The sequence below is a fragment of the Podarcis muralis genome, chromosome 6 (genome assembly GCF_964188315.1).
Source record: "Podarcis muralis chromosome 6, rPodMur119.hap1.1, whole genome shotgun sequence".
Classification (NCBI taxonomy): Eukaryota; Metazoa; Chordata; class Lepidosauria; order Squamata; family Lacertidae; genus Podarcis; species Podarcis muralis.
In genome coordinates this window covers 14,522,096-14,539,981 of record NC_135660.1, presented here as the reverse complement: position 1 = coordinate 14,539,981, position 17,886 = coordinate 14,522,096, and the positions used below count along the sequence as shown (strand labels likewise).

The window sequence follows — 17,886 nt, the reverse complement described above, 5'->3', positions numbered from 1 at the left end:
AAGAAGAGAAGACTCCCTGGAAAAGACCCTGATGCTGGGAAAGATGGCGGGCACAAGGAGAAGGGGATGGCAGAAGACGAGATGGTTGGACAGTGTTCTTGAAGCTACGAACATGAGTTTGACCAAACTGCGGGAGGCAGTGGAAGACAGGAGTGCCTGGCGTGCTCTGGTCCATGGGGTCACGAAGAGTCGGACACGACTAAACAACAACATGCACATAGCCTATATCAGGGGGGTGGGGGCGGACTATGTTTTTTTGGAGGGAGATACAAGAGCACCATAAGCCCCGGTGGCTGCTTACCTGTGTCTTGTGAGCAGCAGGGGCTGGCGGCGGTGGCAGAAGGACGATGAGCGGCGCACAAAAGGGCTCCGGAGAGGGGCCGCTTAAAATGGCGGTCGCTCGAGCGCTGCTGCTGCTGCTGGCACCAACAAAGCCCAGCCTCCTTCCTCCTCTAGGCAGGGCAGGGAGAAGCCAGGAGGAGGGAGGGAGGTGCCGGCACTGCCGCTGTGTGAGGGAGAGGGAAAGAACATGCTTGCTGGTGATCCACGCAGCGATTTCCAGACCGTCTGCGGTCCAGATCCAGAAGGCAATTGGGCCTGATCCTGCCCGCAGGCCTTAGTTTGCCTACCCATGGCCTAAATGCTGGCCAGAGTTACTGTGCTGCTGCTGCAAGCAAAGCTCAGAGCTCCTCTACGTGCCCCCAAAGAGACACTTAATTCTCACAATATAACTTGTGGCAATGAATTCTGCAGGTAATCTAAAACCGTCATTTGCTTGCTGTTGCAATAACGTCCTGTAGGTTTAACTAAGGTAGATGGCGTTTTACAACCCAGAATTCTGTATGCAGACAACTGTTTCATCAGTTCTATATAGCAACCGGATTTTAACATCATGTGGTTGTAGCTGGAGTTATTTCTACTCGAGTTAGACCCAATCCAGTGTCCTTGGCTAAGTTGGGTCTATTAATTTCAGTGGATCTGCTCCAACGTGGATGGATATAACTTGCAGCAACCTAGCCAGTTATACACACAGATTGTGTACTGGTGAATTATTATTTTTTTAAAATACTTTGTTCTGTAATTTTAAGTAAGCCCCTGGGAGTGTTTTTAAAGTTGGAAATTAATAATTCCATTGCTTCTGTAAATCTCAGGAAACAAATACTGCAACTCAGATGAGCATGGTATAAATTTCATAGCTAGAGATAGATATACAGTGGTACCTCGGGTTACAGACGCTTCAGGTTACAGACGCTTCAGGTTACAGACTCTGCTAACCCAGAAATAGTACCTCAAGTTAAGAACTTTGCTTCAGGATGAGAACAAAAATTGTGCGACAGTGGGATGCCCCATTAGCTAAGGTGGTACCTCAGGTTAAGAACGGACCTCCAGAACAAATTAAGTTCTTAACCCGAGGTACCACTGTACGCCTCCTGCCTGCCAAATATTGACACTGTAGAAATGGTTTGGTTTTCTTAAACTGTGGGAGGCTCTGGAAAACAACTTCCTTGCTGGTGTACCATCTTCTTTAAAAGGTTTCTGGGCTTACCTATTTTACATCATCTAATGATTTCACCCCTTTTTTCTGCTTCAGGCACTTCTCAAAACTTTGTGCTCTTCAGTTCATAGGCAAATTATCTGCTGCAGTTTTGAAGCATGAATTAGAAGGGGTGGGGGGAAATCCCATAATTAGCTGCAGGTTTGACATTAATTTCTTTTAAGAGCGGGAGATGTGAACCATTTATTGTCTTAAAACTGGCACTTCCCTGCGATGTGAATCACATCTCATTTAACTATTAGCGGTTGCTGCTTAGTGAGGTGTGTAAACCTCTCTTTCAAATGCCCTGGTTGCTTCTGCTCCAGAGAAAACAGCCTCAGGTCAGCAGGTTAGCTCATTAGGATATTAATTCTCTCCTTCTCACTTCCTTTTCTCTGTCGCTTTTCACCTGGAGTACAAAAAGAGGTTGAATTTGCACCTAGGTAGTGGAGCCATCGCTCATCACATTTTTTTATATCTTTGCCACTGAATTTCACCTGGTGTTTAAAGCTTGCAGATTTAGGGTGCTTTCCTTTTAGAATGAAGCTGTTGAGAAGAGGAAAATCTCTCTCCGAAATAAAGAAAAATAAAAAGGGAGGGGGGGAATCCTGAATAGATGTTCAAAAGCCAAGGGTACAGCACGGGAGTTTGTGATTTTATTCATAATTCCCAAGTTTGACTGGAGTGTCTTAAAACGTCAACAGGAAATTCAATACAGTGGCATACAAACAGTTTCCTGGAAGATCCTTACGGAGAATAAATTTATATTGACAACCGCATTGCAGGCTTGCCATCTCCTGAGCATTCTTTCTAGGAACACCGTGTTCTGTATGTGTGTACATTAATGTTCTATTTGATATTAGAATGCCAGCAAATAGGGCAAATGGTTCTCGTTAATGCAGAAAAGATACGAGGGCAATTTTCTGAGGACCGTCCCCTCCGTCAGTTCATTGCTCCCTGAGCTTTACTGATTTAGACTTTTCAAAACCTAGGTAAAAGTAAAGGAACCCCTGAGCATTAGGTCCAGTCGTGACCGACTCTGGGGTTGCGGCGCTCATCTCACTTTATTGGCCGAGGGAGCCGGCATACAGCTTCCGGGTCATGTGGCCAGCATGACTAAGCCGCTTCTGGCGAACCAGAGCAGCGCACGGAAACGCCGTTTACCTTCCCGCCGGAGCGGTACCTATTCATCTACTTGCACTTTCGAACTGCTAGGTTGGCAGGAGCAGGGACCGAGCAACAGGAGCTCACCCCGTCGCAGGGATTCGAACCGCCGACCTTCTGATCGGCAAGTCCTAGGCTCTGTGGTTTAACCCACAGCCAAACCTAAGCTCCCATTAAAATGTAGCGTCAGTTGGTGACAAACCCGCTGCAAAGTCAAGTTTGGCTTCCTTTTGCTCCCCCCCCCCCAGGCCTTTTCTTGCTTTAGCAAAGCACCTGAAAGTTTTGCTGCTATTGGTTTGTATCCTGGCTTCATTTAGAAGCAGGTGATGGTGACCAGTGCAATTGGCATTAGGGACTTGGAACCTGAAGCCTTGCGGCATGAAGTCTCTCAGGTGCTAGCACAGTTCGGTTTGCATTTTGATGGATTTTCTTTTAATCGTTGAGCAATATGCTGGGTAGAAGGCAGGATAGAAACCAGTAGCGGAGAGCCCCTCACCTGCAAGCCTGTAAGCCATGGCCACCTGGCGTCATATATAACGGGGCAGGTAAAGTCACAGCCCCCAGTTGCAACCCCTGTGCTATTCTTGGTCTGGTTTGGTTTCAAGCTGCCCAGGCAGAGGAGAGCAGGGTTTGGAGAACTCTGCAAAACTCTGAGCCTTTGCCCATGTGGTTTGAAATCAAGCCACACAGGCAAAGGAAGATGCTTCTTCGGCTATCCTGGTGGCATAAGATATCTGACAGGTGTGCACCACGTGCAATATAAAACTATATATCATTTAAACCAAAAAATGCCACCTAAAATGGTGTAAAAGCAAATAAAACAGATTCAGGGGGTTCATACACATAAAGCAGGGCCCGATCTTGTGGGTCAGGGAAAGGTCTGGGCAGAAAGGTAAATCTTCACAAGGTGTCTGAAGCTGCTACTGGTTGCAGCTTCACCTGTAGCTGAGGGAAGGGCATGGAAGAGGTGCATCAGTGGCTTCATGCACATGTGACGGCCTCTCCCCCCCCCCCAAGTGTTGGGAGGAACTTGGCACATCTGATTAGGTGCATCTCTCTCCCTCTCTCTCTCTCTCTCTCTTATCTAATTTTCCTTGCCTAGGGAGCAGCCAGCCTTTCTACTTTGAGATGTGACAAGGAGAAATTGCCAGGGAATGCAAATTGCATGCTTCAGACCTTAACTGAATTGTACAGCTATACCTAAGAGATCATAACAACGATGGAACTTTTTGTTGTTACTGTTTATAATCACAGCATGAGTTTTCCAGGCATAATCGAGATTACTTGTTGGGGCTGTTCTTCCTCTATTTAAAACTCGTCGCTGAGGGAAGCCACTTCCTTTCAGACTGTTTGGACTGCCGCTCTCTTGCATATTAGAGATCCAGTGTGGCATAGTGGTTAGTTGTGTCGGTCTAGAATCTGGGAGACCCGAGTTCGAAACCCCTTGGGCCAGCCACTGCATCTCAAGCTAATTATCTCACAGATTTGTTGTAGGGATTAAATGAGACGGGGAGGATAATTGTGTACAGTCCCTTGAGCTCCTTGGAGTAAAGGTGGAATATAAATGTGAGTTAGAAAATTTAAAAACTGGAGCTGATTAGCTGTTCTCGACTAGTGCCATATGACTGACATTGCATCCAGGTTTAAAAACTTGGCTTCCAAAACATTCAATCAGGCCTGTGATAATTCTGCATGGAGATGATAAGAATGGATGGTGCTGGAATAGACTGAGGTTTGTCTGGTCCAGTGTCATGTTTCCAACCATGACCAGCCAGATGTCTCTGGAAGGTCAAGAGTATTGAAGGTCAAGAGTTACAATACGTATCTGTCACCATAAATGAGTCTGCTTGAAACAGATAAATGAATGAAAGCAATATTGGAAACTATATTGATAGCCTGACATTGAAAAACGTACGTGTCGGGTCCAAAGGCAGCCTTCTGCATTAGGGATGGACTGATGCAGAATACCTCTTTCACTATAGGGCGTTGTGACCCTTCACACTAGAGCACTGCGTGAGAAAAGTGAAAAAGCTAAATCCAGAGATAATGGCAAAAACTCAGCACGGGGACAGATGCTACACCTAGCCGTCCTGTTACAGCACTAAATGAACTCTTGCACAAGCTCTTCTGGAAGTGCTTATGGAATATCTTTAGTGTCTTTCCACTCCTCTGTCCTCTGGATCCAACCCAAAATAAAGACGTAGCGTTAACCGGGCCCATTGTTGATTAGGTAGTTCTCCCTGACTTTCTTGTGTACATGACCTGCAGAGAAGATTAGCAAGGCACCTGTGCAAGGACAGCCTGAAAATTCAATAAGCTTTCCATTTTCCGTAAACTGCTTGGGTTTTCTTTTGTGCCAGAAGTGTTAAGCAGTATATACATTTTCTAAATAATATAAAATAAATATTTTATCTGCCTAGTGGTGTGCGCTGCTAATCGATGACAGATAGGATGCTCAGGGACATGGGATGACACTAGGCTACTGACTTTGGGCAAGCTAGTTTACACCAAGGGAGTAAAAACTTGGGTTAGGACTGAATACTCCTCTGTTAATTTGCCTTGAAATCACAACAGCTTCTTCCACAGCCACTTGTTGATGGAAATGAATTAGTAGTAAGCAGTTGGTGCTTCCTAGGTATTTAAGATTTTTGGTGTTGTTTTTTTAAGAAGGTCTATGTTTGTGACACCATGGTCATTGGCAGAACTTGCTGCAAACCATGGTTTTGCCAATCGTGAGCCAAACTCAGATATCAGTGATCCCTCTGCCTCCCACGTCTCTCCCAGTGCAAGCTCCCCCTTTGTTTGCCTGAGAATGGTTTTCCAATGTGTTAACCAAGGTGAAAACTGACCAGAATTCAAAACCAGGGCTTGAAGTGGGTTTGCAAATCCAATTAAGAAGAAAACTGCTTAGCATCACCATCATAGCTGATGCTGGCCTTTAACCATGGTTTACTATAACAAGGTAAACAAAGGGTTGATTTGCAACTGGGGGGCAGGATGCTCTAAGCCTAACTTGCAAAATTTGCAGGAAGTCAGTTTTACATCTGCAACAGACCCACTGGGTATCTGACTTTCTACAACCTCTCTTTTCAATCCCCATTGTAAGTGTGCTTTGCAGTTATTTCATATTGATTGTGAAACATTTTTGGCCATTGAGCTGCATTATGTTTGAGCCCAACCCTTTTACAACCAATTTAATGCTGTGAATCCAGATATTTTCCGAGAAACATTAGTACTCGGCTACTGCATGAATTTATGCTCCTGCTGTTGATAATCAGGAGTGCAGAACGTCAAAGCAGTGTATGTCTGGACAATCCATGCAAAGTTCACAGCTGTGTGTAAAGAGCACATTGAGTTAATGAAACACTCTGAAGCAGTAAATAGTAACTAACTTGGTCTTCTCTCCCCCCTTGTGTTTTTCAGATTTATTCCAATCTATAGGGGACCAAGTCACACCTACAAGGTACAACGGCTGATGGAGTTCACCTGCTTCGCTTTCAGAATACAGGCTGTAAACGAAGCTGGGGAAGGACCTTTCTCAGACGTATTTACCTTCAGCACAACCAAATCCATTCCCCCCGCCATCAAAGGTAAATAAGACACACCTCCTGGTTTGGGCTGTGCAGCTGTGGAAGTAAACCAACCACCTGAAGCTTTCAGTTATTATTAATACCCTATACAGTACTTGTAGCAAACACTGTGATTTCATTTGTCCTCAATAGTCCACTGTTGAGAGGACATGATTGTTCGCCCCATTTGATAAAAGAGGGGAGTAAGACAGAGGTTCTGGAGCTACCCTGATTTGACACCAGCTAGAGCTTCATCAATATGAGATGTTTTCTTATCCTCCTTTTAGACCTTTAAGTGTAACGTATCTGCCCACGTCTCATTAAAACATCTTCAGTGACCGTAGAAATACCTGTGGAAAACCCACAAGTACAACAGCACTCTCCCCTAGAGTGGTTAGCAGCCTTGAGTAGAGTCGTACCTTGGTTGTCGAACTTAATCCGTTCCAGGAGTCTGTTCGACTCCCGAAACGGTTCGAAAACCTAGGCGTGGCTTCCGGTTGGCTGCAGGAGCGTCGGACGTTCGGCTTCCGAAAAACGTTCGCAAACCGGAACACTTACTTCCGGGGGCCAAAACATCAGAGTACCAAGGCATTTGACAACCAAGGTACGACTGTATTGAGAAACCAGAGCCTAGCCTTTGCAGCTAGTCTGTTTTTACTTCATTCATCACTGAGTGTTGTGGCTGCACCCATTCGTGAGGAAGGCTTCAGGGGTAAACCCCAAGGAGAATCTGTACCCACTACCTTGTGGGACGTCTTCAGGAGAAGAAACAGCTAAGGAGTAAACCCTACACAAATCGGGATTGGAGTCCCTAAGGCTGTTGGATGGCAACTTCTGCAGCCAAACACAGTGCCCCGCTTTCCTTCAGACCCCATCAGAGGGGGAATCTTGTCGTCTGGGCAGCCCAGGACCTCCATACATACTTCCCAGGCTTGTGCCCCAGAGAGGTCACTTTGGTGCTGCTAACACAGCAAAAACAATGGCAGGAGGCAGCAGTTATTAGTTACTGGTCTCTGCAGCCACAGCAGTCGCAGAGTTTGGCAGTGGTTTGACTTCACCCTTGGAGGTACACTCCATTGTCTCTCAAGGCAGATATAGGCCAACCATGCAGCCCTGAGCAGCTGATAAATTATTAGGATATCTTGGATTTGCCATGATGGCAGTTGAGGCTTCTGCCATTACTACTTTCCATTGACCTTTTTGGTGTGTTTTGTTCAGTAACCACACACTCCCCTCCCCCTTTTATTCCTTTTAAAATAAACATTTGTTCCTGTCACCATAAACCAGGCTTGTATTCCCCCACCCCCTCGGGGTGGAAAAGTTCGGATAACCAGAACATTGCTGTAGATGGTTATAGACCAGGGGTCAGCAACCTTTTTTAGCCTTGGGCCGGTCCAGCGTCCCTCAGACCATGTGGTGGGCCGGACTATTTTTTTTTGGGGGGGGGGGAATGAACGATTTCCTATGCCCCACAAATAACCCAGAGATGCATTGTAAATAAAAGGACACATTCTGCTCATGTAAAAACACGCTGATTCCTGGACCGTCCGCAGGCTGGATTGAGAAGGCGATTAGGCCGCATCCAGCCCACGGGCCTTAGGTTGCCTACCCCTGTTATAGACGATCGTCATGGGGACAGATGCATGGCTGCGCAATTGTCAGCTGCTTGAAAGCTTTATGCTTTATTGAGAAATCAGATTCCTGTAGCTGATGGGGCCCTAAGTGACATGAGATGGCTTTTGCCTTGATGGAAGAGGATTTCTCTCCCCCCCGCCCACAAGAGTAACAATCAGCTTGTGCTAAGGGCAGTGCGGGTGTGAGCTGATAACAAATCATGCTTCCCTCGGGGGCCCAGAATGCATGCCGTGAATCTGAATGGCAGTCTGGAATCGGCAAGTTCCAGAAGCTTTGCCGTGTTTGCCTTTGGTACAAAAAGAACAGCAGGGTCCCTGTGCCCATCTGAGAGTGTAACCATTCCATTAGAATCTTGAATGGAGGGAAAAGGCTTTCTGAATGCGTTGCTGGAAATCACAGGAATGGAGAATGCTCTTAGGCTGGGTCCTGACATCTGGCTGACCACTCCGAGAACAGGGTGCTGACATGGGCTGCCATACGTCCGGATTTTTCCGGACATTTGGCCAATTTCCACTCGGACGCAGCTTACGAATGCAGTATTCCGGATATGTCCCGGAAATTCTGGACGTATGGCAACCCCAGCTTAACCATATCTGGTTTCTTCAACAAGAAAAGCCACATTCATCCACATGGCTCTCTCTTTCTTTCTATACATCTCCTCCATTCGTTTTCTACTTTCCTAATAAGAAAATATTTTGGATTAGGATTGGGTATGCATGGGTTACCGTAAATTGAAAGAAACATTGCAAATACAGATCCATTGGTTGTCTGTTTCACCATACCATCTATGTTCTATTCTCATTTGTTTTAAGTCGGATGGGTGGGAGGAATGAATTAATTGTATTTACTATATTCTTAGGGGGGGCGGGATGTTAGAAACTTGAAAAGGAATAAAATTATTATAATCTCTTGTCTTTAGCCCCTAGAGTGAGACAGCTGGAAGGAAACGCCTGTGAAATTGCTTGGGAAGCTGTACCCCCCATGAAGGGAGACCCTATCAGTTACATTCTGCAGGTCCTGGTTGGAAGAGAGTCGGAGTACAAACAGGTAGGGAAAGAGGGCATTTTTACCCAAAAGTCAATATGGCAAGACTAGATTTCCTTATGTTTCTTTTGTAGTTCATACATTACTCTAAATTCTTTGGCTTGTGTAGGAGTACTGGGTGATCTTTGAAAAAAGTTAAGTCATGTTCAGAATAGAAAAGCAGCTGGCCTCCTGGGCTTTCTGATCAGAAGGTCGGCGGTTCGAATCCCCAAGACGGGGTGAGCTCCCGTTGCTCTGTCTCAGCTTCTGCCGACCTAGCAGTTCAAAAGCACGCCAGTGCAAGTAGATAAATAGGTGCTGCTGCAGCAGGAAGGTAAACAGCATTTCCGCGTGCTCTGATTTCTATCACGGTGTTCCGTTACGCCAGAAGTGGTTTAGTCATGCTGGCCACATGACCCGGAAAGCTGTCTGCGGACAAACGCGGGTGCTCTCGGCCTGAAAGCGAGATGAGCGCCACACCCCATAGTCGCCTTTGACTGGACTTAACTGTCCAGGGGTCCTTTACCTTTAACCTTTATTCATTATACCCTGCCCGTGAACGAGGATATTAATTCCCTGTCTTATATTTGTGTAGCTACGTTTTCCTGCCTCATTGTGGAACCTTAAAGTTCTCTCTATTGAACTTCATTTTGTGAGTTTGGGCCCAGTTCTCCAATCTATTAAGGTCATCTTGAATCCTGGTTCTCTCTTCTGTGGCATTGACTACTCCTTCCACTTTGGTGTCAACTGAAAATGGAATGAGCATCCCCTCAATTCCTTCATCCAAGTCGTTTACAAAAATGCTGAACAACAGACCCAGGACAGAACCCTCCGACACCCCACTTGTCACTTTTTTCCAGAGAGATGAGGAACTATCTTTGGGTTCCAGCCACAATTCCACCTAACAGTTACCTCATCCAGCCCACATTTTATCATCTTTCCCCCAAAAATATCATGGGAGACTTCACCAAAAGCCTTACAGAAATCAAGACACATTACGTCCACAGCATTTTCCTTATCCCCCAAGCTTGTAACACTATCAAAAGAAATGAGATTCGATTAGCATTTCAGTGTACTGTATTTGAATATATGCCTACCCCTTTTTTCCTCATTTCTCAAAATGATAGTTGAAGGCGAGCCCTTCCCAATGTTAAAACATACAAGGGAAAAGTAACAAAAAAGCCAAAGGGGGAGAGCTCAAGGAACAATCTGAATGCCTGCACACTCAGGAAAATGCAAACCAGGGCTTTCTTCAGGGGAAACTTATCGGAATTCACTTCCAGCACCTCTCAGGTGTGTGCCATTGCTATTCTAAGAGAAAAAGGGAAGCGTTCATAGTGAATTACAGCACCTCTTTTTCTAGAAAAATAGCACTGGTCAAAACTATTTGAAAGACACTCTAGGGTTGGTGGAAAGAAGCGCTAGTTAATTGCGTACCCTCCTTAACTGGGTTTTCACCATTCAATTGGAACCACTCAAGTTACTAGCGGAAGTGAGAGCTGGACCATAAAGAAGGCTGATCGCCAAAGAATTGATGCTTTTGAATTATGGTGCTGGAGGAGACTCTTGAGAGTCCCATGGACTGCAAGAAGATCAAACCTCTCCATTCTTAAGGAAATCAGCCCCGAGCGCTCACTGGAAGGACAGATCCTGAAGCTGAGGCTCCAATACTTTGGCCACCTCGTGAGAAGAGAAGACTCCCTGATGTTGGGAAAGATGGAGGGCACAAGGAGAAGGGGACGGCAGAGGACAAGATGGTTGGACAGTGTTCTTGAAGCTACGAACATGAGTTTGATCAAACTGCAAGAGGCAGTGGAAGACAGGAGTGCCTGGCGTGCTCTTGTCCATGGGGTCACAAAGAGTCAAACACGATTAAACGACTAAACAACAACAAGAAGTTACTGGCAGAAACATTATTTCCCTAGATATTGTTCTAAGACAGGGGGAAAGTTGTTTTCAGAGCAGTCTAGGCGCTCCTTTACTATTCTAACCCTCCTTTACAAGTCCTAAAATGTTGTTTGTGCTTGCCTTCACCCTTTCATTGCCAGCTTCAGATAACGGGGGGGCTCAACAGATTTGAAGGAGAACATTTCCATTGATTCTTTCTAAGGTTCATTTTCACTGATGACCGCCTTCAAGCTGCCTCTCCGAATATCCCCCTGGAAATTATACAAATGTCTTCTCAGAAGTAGCACAGCATGATCACCAGCTGTGGGCCTAGCCTCCAGCAGGTTCACACCGACAATATGCAAATGGGAGAGTTGCAAATAATATATGCAGGCTAGCTGGGTCCCTCAAGCCTGGATTGCAGACATTATGTGTGCAGTCCTCTGGGCTGATGGCATTGTACATTGCTGTTCTATAAAGCAAGTTTCTAAAATATGCATCTTACGTCTTTGCTCTTACAGTAGTGCAGTTCTAAATTCTGATGATCTGTGAATTGCACAGAACAGCTGGGAATACAGCCAACCTGCTGTTAGCACCCTTTAAAATAATTTTGTTGTTGTTGTTGTTGTTGTTGTCGTCGTCGTCATTATTGGAATACAGTCATCTTGCTGTTAGCCCTCTTTAAAAATTTATTATTATTATTATTATTATTATTATTAAACTATATAAGTATATTTTTAAGATTGTGTAATTCCTAAGGAGAACACCCATGTTGGAGCAATAAAGCTGAGAAATGTTTACACCACCTTCAGACACTGAAAGAGAAAAGAAAAGAAATATTGTCAGTGTTAAGTGGATCTCTTGTAGATAAGCAATGTCCCCCCTCAAAATTTTCAAACATGCTAGAATTACATTTTGCTTCTTGGATTCTCACAACCCTTTAACATAAAGTCTTATTTTCATATTTATTTTTAGCCCCTTTATCATTCTTCTTCCAACATCTCTTCATTATATGACTCAAGACAGTTTGGCAACCACCCAGCATTGAAAACGTTTCCCCCTTACTCCTGGTCTGAATTGGGGTACTCAAAGGGAATCATAACACACATACCATTTTGTGTTCCTGTCTCTTATCTGCTCTTTCAGGTGTGGCGGCCATTTTGTGTTCATACCTAAGCCCCATGGCAGCCATATTGTGACCGACGCCCACAGCGTTTTCTCAAAATTTCAAATAGGTGCACCGGCCTAAAGCGGTAGGCAGCCTCTGCTGTTGTGCAAGCCTGTACCGCATTGGAATGAGTGGCCTGTCAAAAGTGATGCCTTTCAAAGCAATTAAAACAGAACATAGTCCTATACAAGATAAATAAAAGGGGCATTTTCGTGCCATAACTGCTTACAGACAGATAGATACCCAGTCATTCATTTCTCTCTCGTGACACACCCTCCCAAGGCAATTCACAAAATAGCTAAAATCATAAAATTCATCCAAACATAAAGTGAAAAGCACAATATTTGCTAAAACACAAAAGCCTCACATGGTATAACCCCATCAGAGGTTTAAAGCACTAAAGATACTAAATTAGCAGGTGAAAATTGAGACATGAAAGAGAGCAGCAGGTTAAATGCAAAGCATTGAAGGAGTAGTTTAAAAAATCAGGTTAAAAATAGATTTTTAGTGTTTGAAAACCAGCCCATACCATGCCTGCCTAGGCAGGGATTCCATAGGCATTTCACAAAATGTAGGAAGGTCAGTAGAAGGAGGGGGGTGGGATATAAGGACTCGAGGGGTCCTTAGGGTATCCTGGACCCAAGTTGTTCAAGGCTTTGTATATTGCCTCAAGAACCAAAACATACTGCCTTTCACCACAGGCAAGCTCCCCAAAGTGCAATCTTAGAAACTTGTGTTATATTGAAAAATAGCAAAGCCGTTCTGGTGAAAAACAACATAAACATTCTAGATTCAGGTAGGTAGCCGTGTTGGTCTGATGCAGTCGGGAAAAAATTTAAAAATTGTCCAGTAGCACCTTAGAGACCAATTAAGTTTGTTAATACCCAGAACAAACTTAGCTGGTCTCTAAGGTGCTACTGGACAATTTTTTTATTTTTTTTAACACAAACATTGTTTTCCAGAAAGAGTAAGGAAATTCAGCGAGGTGTCCAAGGGCACGAGAACGTGCACACACAAGGAGCATTAAAAATGCACAATCCATGGTTATGGATTCTTCAGGATTTTTCATATTCCACCCTAAGTTGGTAGCTTAAACTGTTAACAAATAAGGGCAGTCCAGTAGCACAAGGAAATATTCATAGCAATGTATGTGCTTTCATGGAAGAGGAAGAGGAAGCCACATGCAAAATAATAATTCCTTTTAGTGCTGGGAAATGTAATATTCCCTCAATCAATAGGTAATGTTGAGAGAAGACATTTGGGCAGCGTATCGCCAAATGGATAGAAGCCACACATTTATCGTAAAAGCACTGGAAAGGCTTTCCATTTGCGTTCTCCATTTGCCGCTGCTTTTTTTGGGGGGGGGGACCTGTTTACAGCCAAGACTCACTCTGGGTAAATTGGCAGAACGTGTCGCTGCTTACAACCCGTAGGTGGGTGACAGGGCCGTGGGCCGGATGATTTCACCTCAATGACTGTGACTTGCATCTTTGCACACTTGCCACCGTGCTCAGAGCGACGGTGCTCGAGTTTGTGTGAATGGAGAGCGGCAAAGAGGCCTTCCAGCAAAATAGACGCAAACAGTGAAAACGCTTGTTCCCAGTTAAAGCGGCCGGAACTTTTGACTGCCTCCCAGAGCAACTGCGTAACGTAAAGGCAACTGCAAGGCCGAGCTGTAAGAGAGCGGCGCGTGCGCTAAGATCGCTTTTTAATAAGTAGGAAGCATGCAGCCACATACTCTTCTTTTATTATTTATTTAAGTAGAAGCCGCGACCGAGGGGTCGTGTTTGAGGTGCATCTTCTCCCTGCTTTCACCGCCCCCCCCCCCCTGTTTGCAGAACACTCAGGCACATTTATCGCTCGTGTTGTTGTTTTTTTGCTGTTAGCCTTAGCAACGTGGATATAAAAACAGCAACAACACCGTAAATGTGAAGTAATACCACAATAAACAGCAAACAGTACAATTAACATCACTGAACAGCATTCCCAAGGCCGACTGCATGAAGCTCTCGCTTCCTGTCGCTCATGCCGTAATTAATTTGTTGGTTGTTAAAAAAAGAGCCACGAGGCTCCCTTGTCTGTTTTGCTACAAAATACCTCAAGGAATGTCACGAGTGGCATTATTTGTCAAAAAAAAGTAGGTCTGAATTTGGCAGAGGAACGTGCATATCTTGCTTACGGTATCAGCTTGCTCTTGCCCATTGATAAAGATATTTTTATCTTAGGATATTGATCAGAGCTGCAATTGTTAGTATCTCTCTCTTGAATAGGTGTTTGTCTGGCAATCAACTGCAACTCTGAGCGAGATAATAACACTTCCTCCTCAAGAACCATTTTGTTATATAAGTGCCCCCTTTCTAGTTTTTATGAGTGTTATTTTTGGCCTCAGTATTGAGTGTAGGCTCCACGTGTATTCTTTCGCCAGGAGTGATGGCCAGTATTGATCCCAGCTCTGATCTGCTGGTGGTGGTGGTCATCATGTGTTTTTTGCCTCTTAACGCAAACGTCCCTCCCTCTGCTTTGTTTGGCTGCTTTGAGGAGAAGTCAGAAATGAGAGCAATTAGTTTTATACAGCGCTGCTGATATGCAATGTTTTAAAAGGTGTTAAGTTACTAAGTTGTGCAACACTTCTCTGCAGTAGAAATTAGGACTGGGGGTGTGTATTAAGATGTTGGTAGTCACACCATGGACGCGGGTGGCACTGTGGGTTAAACCACAGAGCCTAGGACTTACCGATCAGGTCAGCAGTTCGAATCCCCGTGACGGGGTGAGCTCCCGTTGCTCAGTCCCTCCTCCTGCCAACCTAGCAGTTCGAAAGCACGTCAAAGTGCAAGTAGATTAATAGGTACCACTCTGGCGGGAAGGTAAACGGCGTTTCCATGCGCTGCTCTGGTTCGCCAGAAGCAGCTTAGTCATGCTGGCCACTTGACCCGGAAGCTGTACGCCGGCCCCCTTGGCCAGTAAAGCAAGATGAGCGCCGCAACCCCAGAGTCGTCCATGACTGGACCTAATGGTCAGGGGTCCCTTTACCTTTACCTTTTAGTCACACCATGCAAGCACAGGGCTTGTTCAGGATGAAGAGCTGAGTATCTTGTGTGTACATAGAGAGAGAGAGTGCACATGCTTCTAGTCTTTAAGGCTGCTTTCTTTCAGACCATTGGTCCATATAGCTCAGTATTGTCTGCTCTGACCGGTAGTGTCGCTCCAGAGTTTAAGCCAGAAGTCTGTCCCTGTACTAACTGGAGATGCCAGGGTTGAGTCGTGGACCCTGTGCATGAAAAGCAGATGTTCTGACACGGAGCTATAGCCCTCCCCTATAGTTGCGCTGGTCCTGGATTCCATAGGGATTCGATTTTATATAATTTCAGGCACAATCATTGCAAAGTTGTTGCATAATACAGACATAGGGTGCGTTGAAGGGGGAGAGAGAGTGAGCAAAGCAAATTGTCCCTGTTTGCTTTTCCAAATGATTGCAAGCTACTTGCAAAGCAGTTGTCCTGAGATGACACAAAGCAATAGAACATGGGTGAGGGGAGTAAGGGCGATAACCTGCCTCTTTCTCACTTTGCACTTACCTGCAGCACAAAAACAAAGAGGACTAGCTTTAAAAGAAACAAGCCCCCCCCCCCCCCCGCCGGGTGGTTGTAGAGGGGTGGGGAGCTCTGTTGGCAAATTTGCGTAGAAGTGAATGGGCTTTTGGCACTTTCCCATGCATGCAGATGGCACTGCAAGGTTTGTTTTGTTGCCGTAATTGCCTGATGATCATGCTTTTAGCGTGCGACAGTGAGGGGCGTGCGGCGGTGCAATTGGCAGGCGCGATTTCAGACGTAAACAAACCAAACGAAGAAGACAAACTTGGTGCTGTACTTTTCCTGAGCCTAGTAGCCATTCTCAGCTATGCCTTTTCCCCCATCAGCCGACATGGAAGTCGAAAACCAAGCAAGAGAGTAATGCGTTACAACAGGTGACCATTTCTGTTACCAAAGCTCCAACAAAACAGCAGTGGAGGTCATGAGGAATGTTGCGAAATGGTCTAGCATAACGAGTAATATGGCGATTGTGCTGGTCAGCACGACAGAAATCCCACACGATTTATCCATGGTGGAGCACAGATCAGGGCTGGCTGAATATCAAAGCAGGGGCAATATGAAATGAACACCCCGAGTCAGTGTTGCCCTGAGGAGCAATGACCCCCAAAGAGGCGGTCTCTTTGCTCTTCCCTGATTGTTCTGAGCTGCACTGGTTTCACTGGTTTTCCAAAGCTGGACTCGTGGTTTAACTTTCTCTAGACTAACCATGAGTTATAAAGGTTTGTCTGAGAGAGCCCAGAAACCACAAGCCCATGCTCAAACGATGGGCTAAGCCAAACCATGGTTTAGCACAACAGCAGAACAACTGGGAAAGAGCGGTGGCTACAATCTTCTCTCCCAGGGCTCGGAGAGTCTGGCCACAGTAATCCATTCACAGATGACCTCAAAGCTGGGACTGTTGTGGAAGTTGTGGCTGGTGCAGAATGCAGTGGCACAGCTGCTGTGTGGTACAGCCTGCCAGGAACACCTTTGTTCAAAAAACATCGCTGGCTGCCTGTTTGCTACCAAGCCAGATTCAATATACTTAACAATATTGACATGCACCTAGCAGCTTGGAACCACAACATTCTGTTGCATCTCCTGTTCAGCAGAGAGAGTTCTTTACACCAAAGCAAATCTGAATCTCTGCGGTGTTGAAATAAGGAAGCTGTAAAGAGAAGATGGTCATCCCCACCAAAGAGACTGTAGCTTTTAAATCCAGGGCTTAAGCAACAGGTGACACGTCATAGCACTTCACCGTTAAAATTTAAAATATTGACTACTTGCTCCCTAAATTGTTGAAAAGTGGTTTGTTATTTACAAAGGTTGTTGCAAAATCCCTATTGGCTTTTTCTTCCACCTAAATCTGAGTACCCTGTGCCAGGCATTTATGCAGATTCATATTTTCTTCCACTTAGTGATTCATATTCACTGAGTCATAGCTTCCCTGTGTTTTATTAGCCTGAATTGGTGAGATCTCAGTAGCAATCTTAATAATGATATCAGTAAGTGCACCCAAGAGAAACTTTTTTACATTGTTTTCCTACCTGTCTTGTGTACGTAGGAGGGCAACTCTACTCACTTTGCAACTCTTTGGATGGAAGGAGTAATTCATCAATTGCTATCTTAAAAATGAATAATGCCTGCTATGATACATGTATTGTGTGTGTCAAGTGCACATTTACTCTCTGTAATTATGGCAATTATGTGTGGATTGCACATGCAGATTACTGATCATTTCATTGCAACATTATCTGACAAATAAACACTGCAGTGAATGGGACCAGGGGTTGGGGGAATTATTTAACCTTCCTTGCTTTGAGTCCCCCATAGGTCATGCTGTCTGGTATAACTTGTGGCTGGCTCTCATTGCAGCATTGCACATGAACGGACAGAGATTTTGTTCCATCACAGGACAACAGTCACCCTTCCATCTGACAGGAAAACCCTGAGTCAGCTTTTGACAACTCACATCCCATCTATTGAATCACTGTAATGAATGCCCTGTCTTTTGTATAAGGGGTTTTCCACTGTCCCTGCAGAAAGTCAGGTCTGATTGTTGGTTGCTGCGTGTAAGATAAATGACTGAAAAGCAACTTGTATTGATAACGAGGGATTGCCCCAAACATTGCTTTTACTGCTAGAAGCCTTTTGGGACATACAGTGGACACTCAGGTTGCGAACGTGATCCGTGCGGGATGCACGTTCGCAACCTGCTGGGTTCACAACCTGCGTCTGCGCATGCACAGGTTGCGATTCTGTGCATGTGCAAAGTGTGATTTAGCACTTCTGCACATGCGCAACCACTGAAACCCGGAAGTAACCCGTTCCAGTACT

At 45.2% G+C, this 17,886-nt stretch overlaps 1 protein-coding gene across 1 annotated transcript in view; it reads left to right on the top strand.

Annotated features, from left to right (window-relative positions):
- Positions 1-17,886, top strand: part of FNDC3B (fibronectin type III domain containing 3B) — a 263,394-nt gene that overhangs the window by 240,342 nt on the left and 5,166 nt on the right. Inside the window, exons 24-25 of the mRNA XM_028731578.2 lie at positions 6,122-6,288; positions 8,822-8,949. Of these exons, the coding sequence (XP_028587411.2) occupies positions 6,122-6,288; positions 8,822-8,949 (295 nt within the window). The remainder of the gene's footprint in view (positions 1-6,121; positions 6,289-8,821; positions 8,950-17,886) is intronic.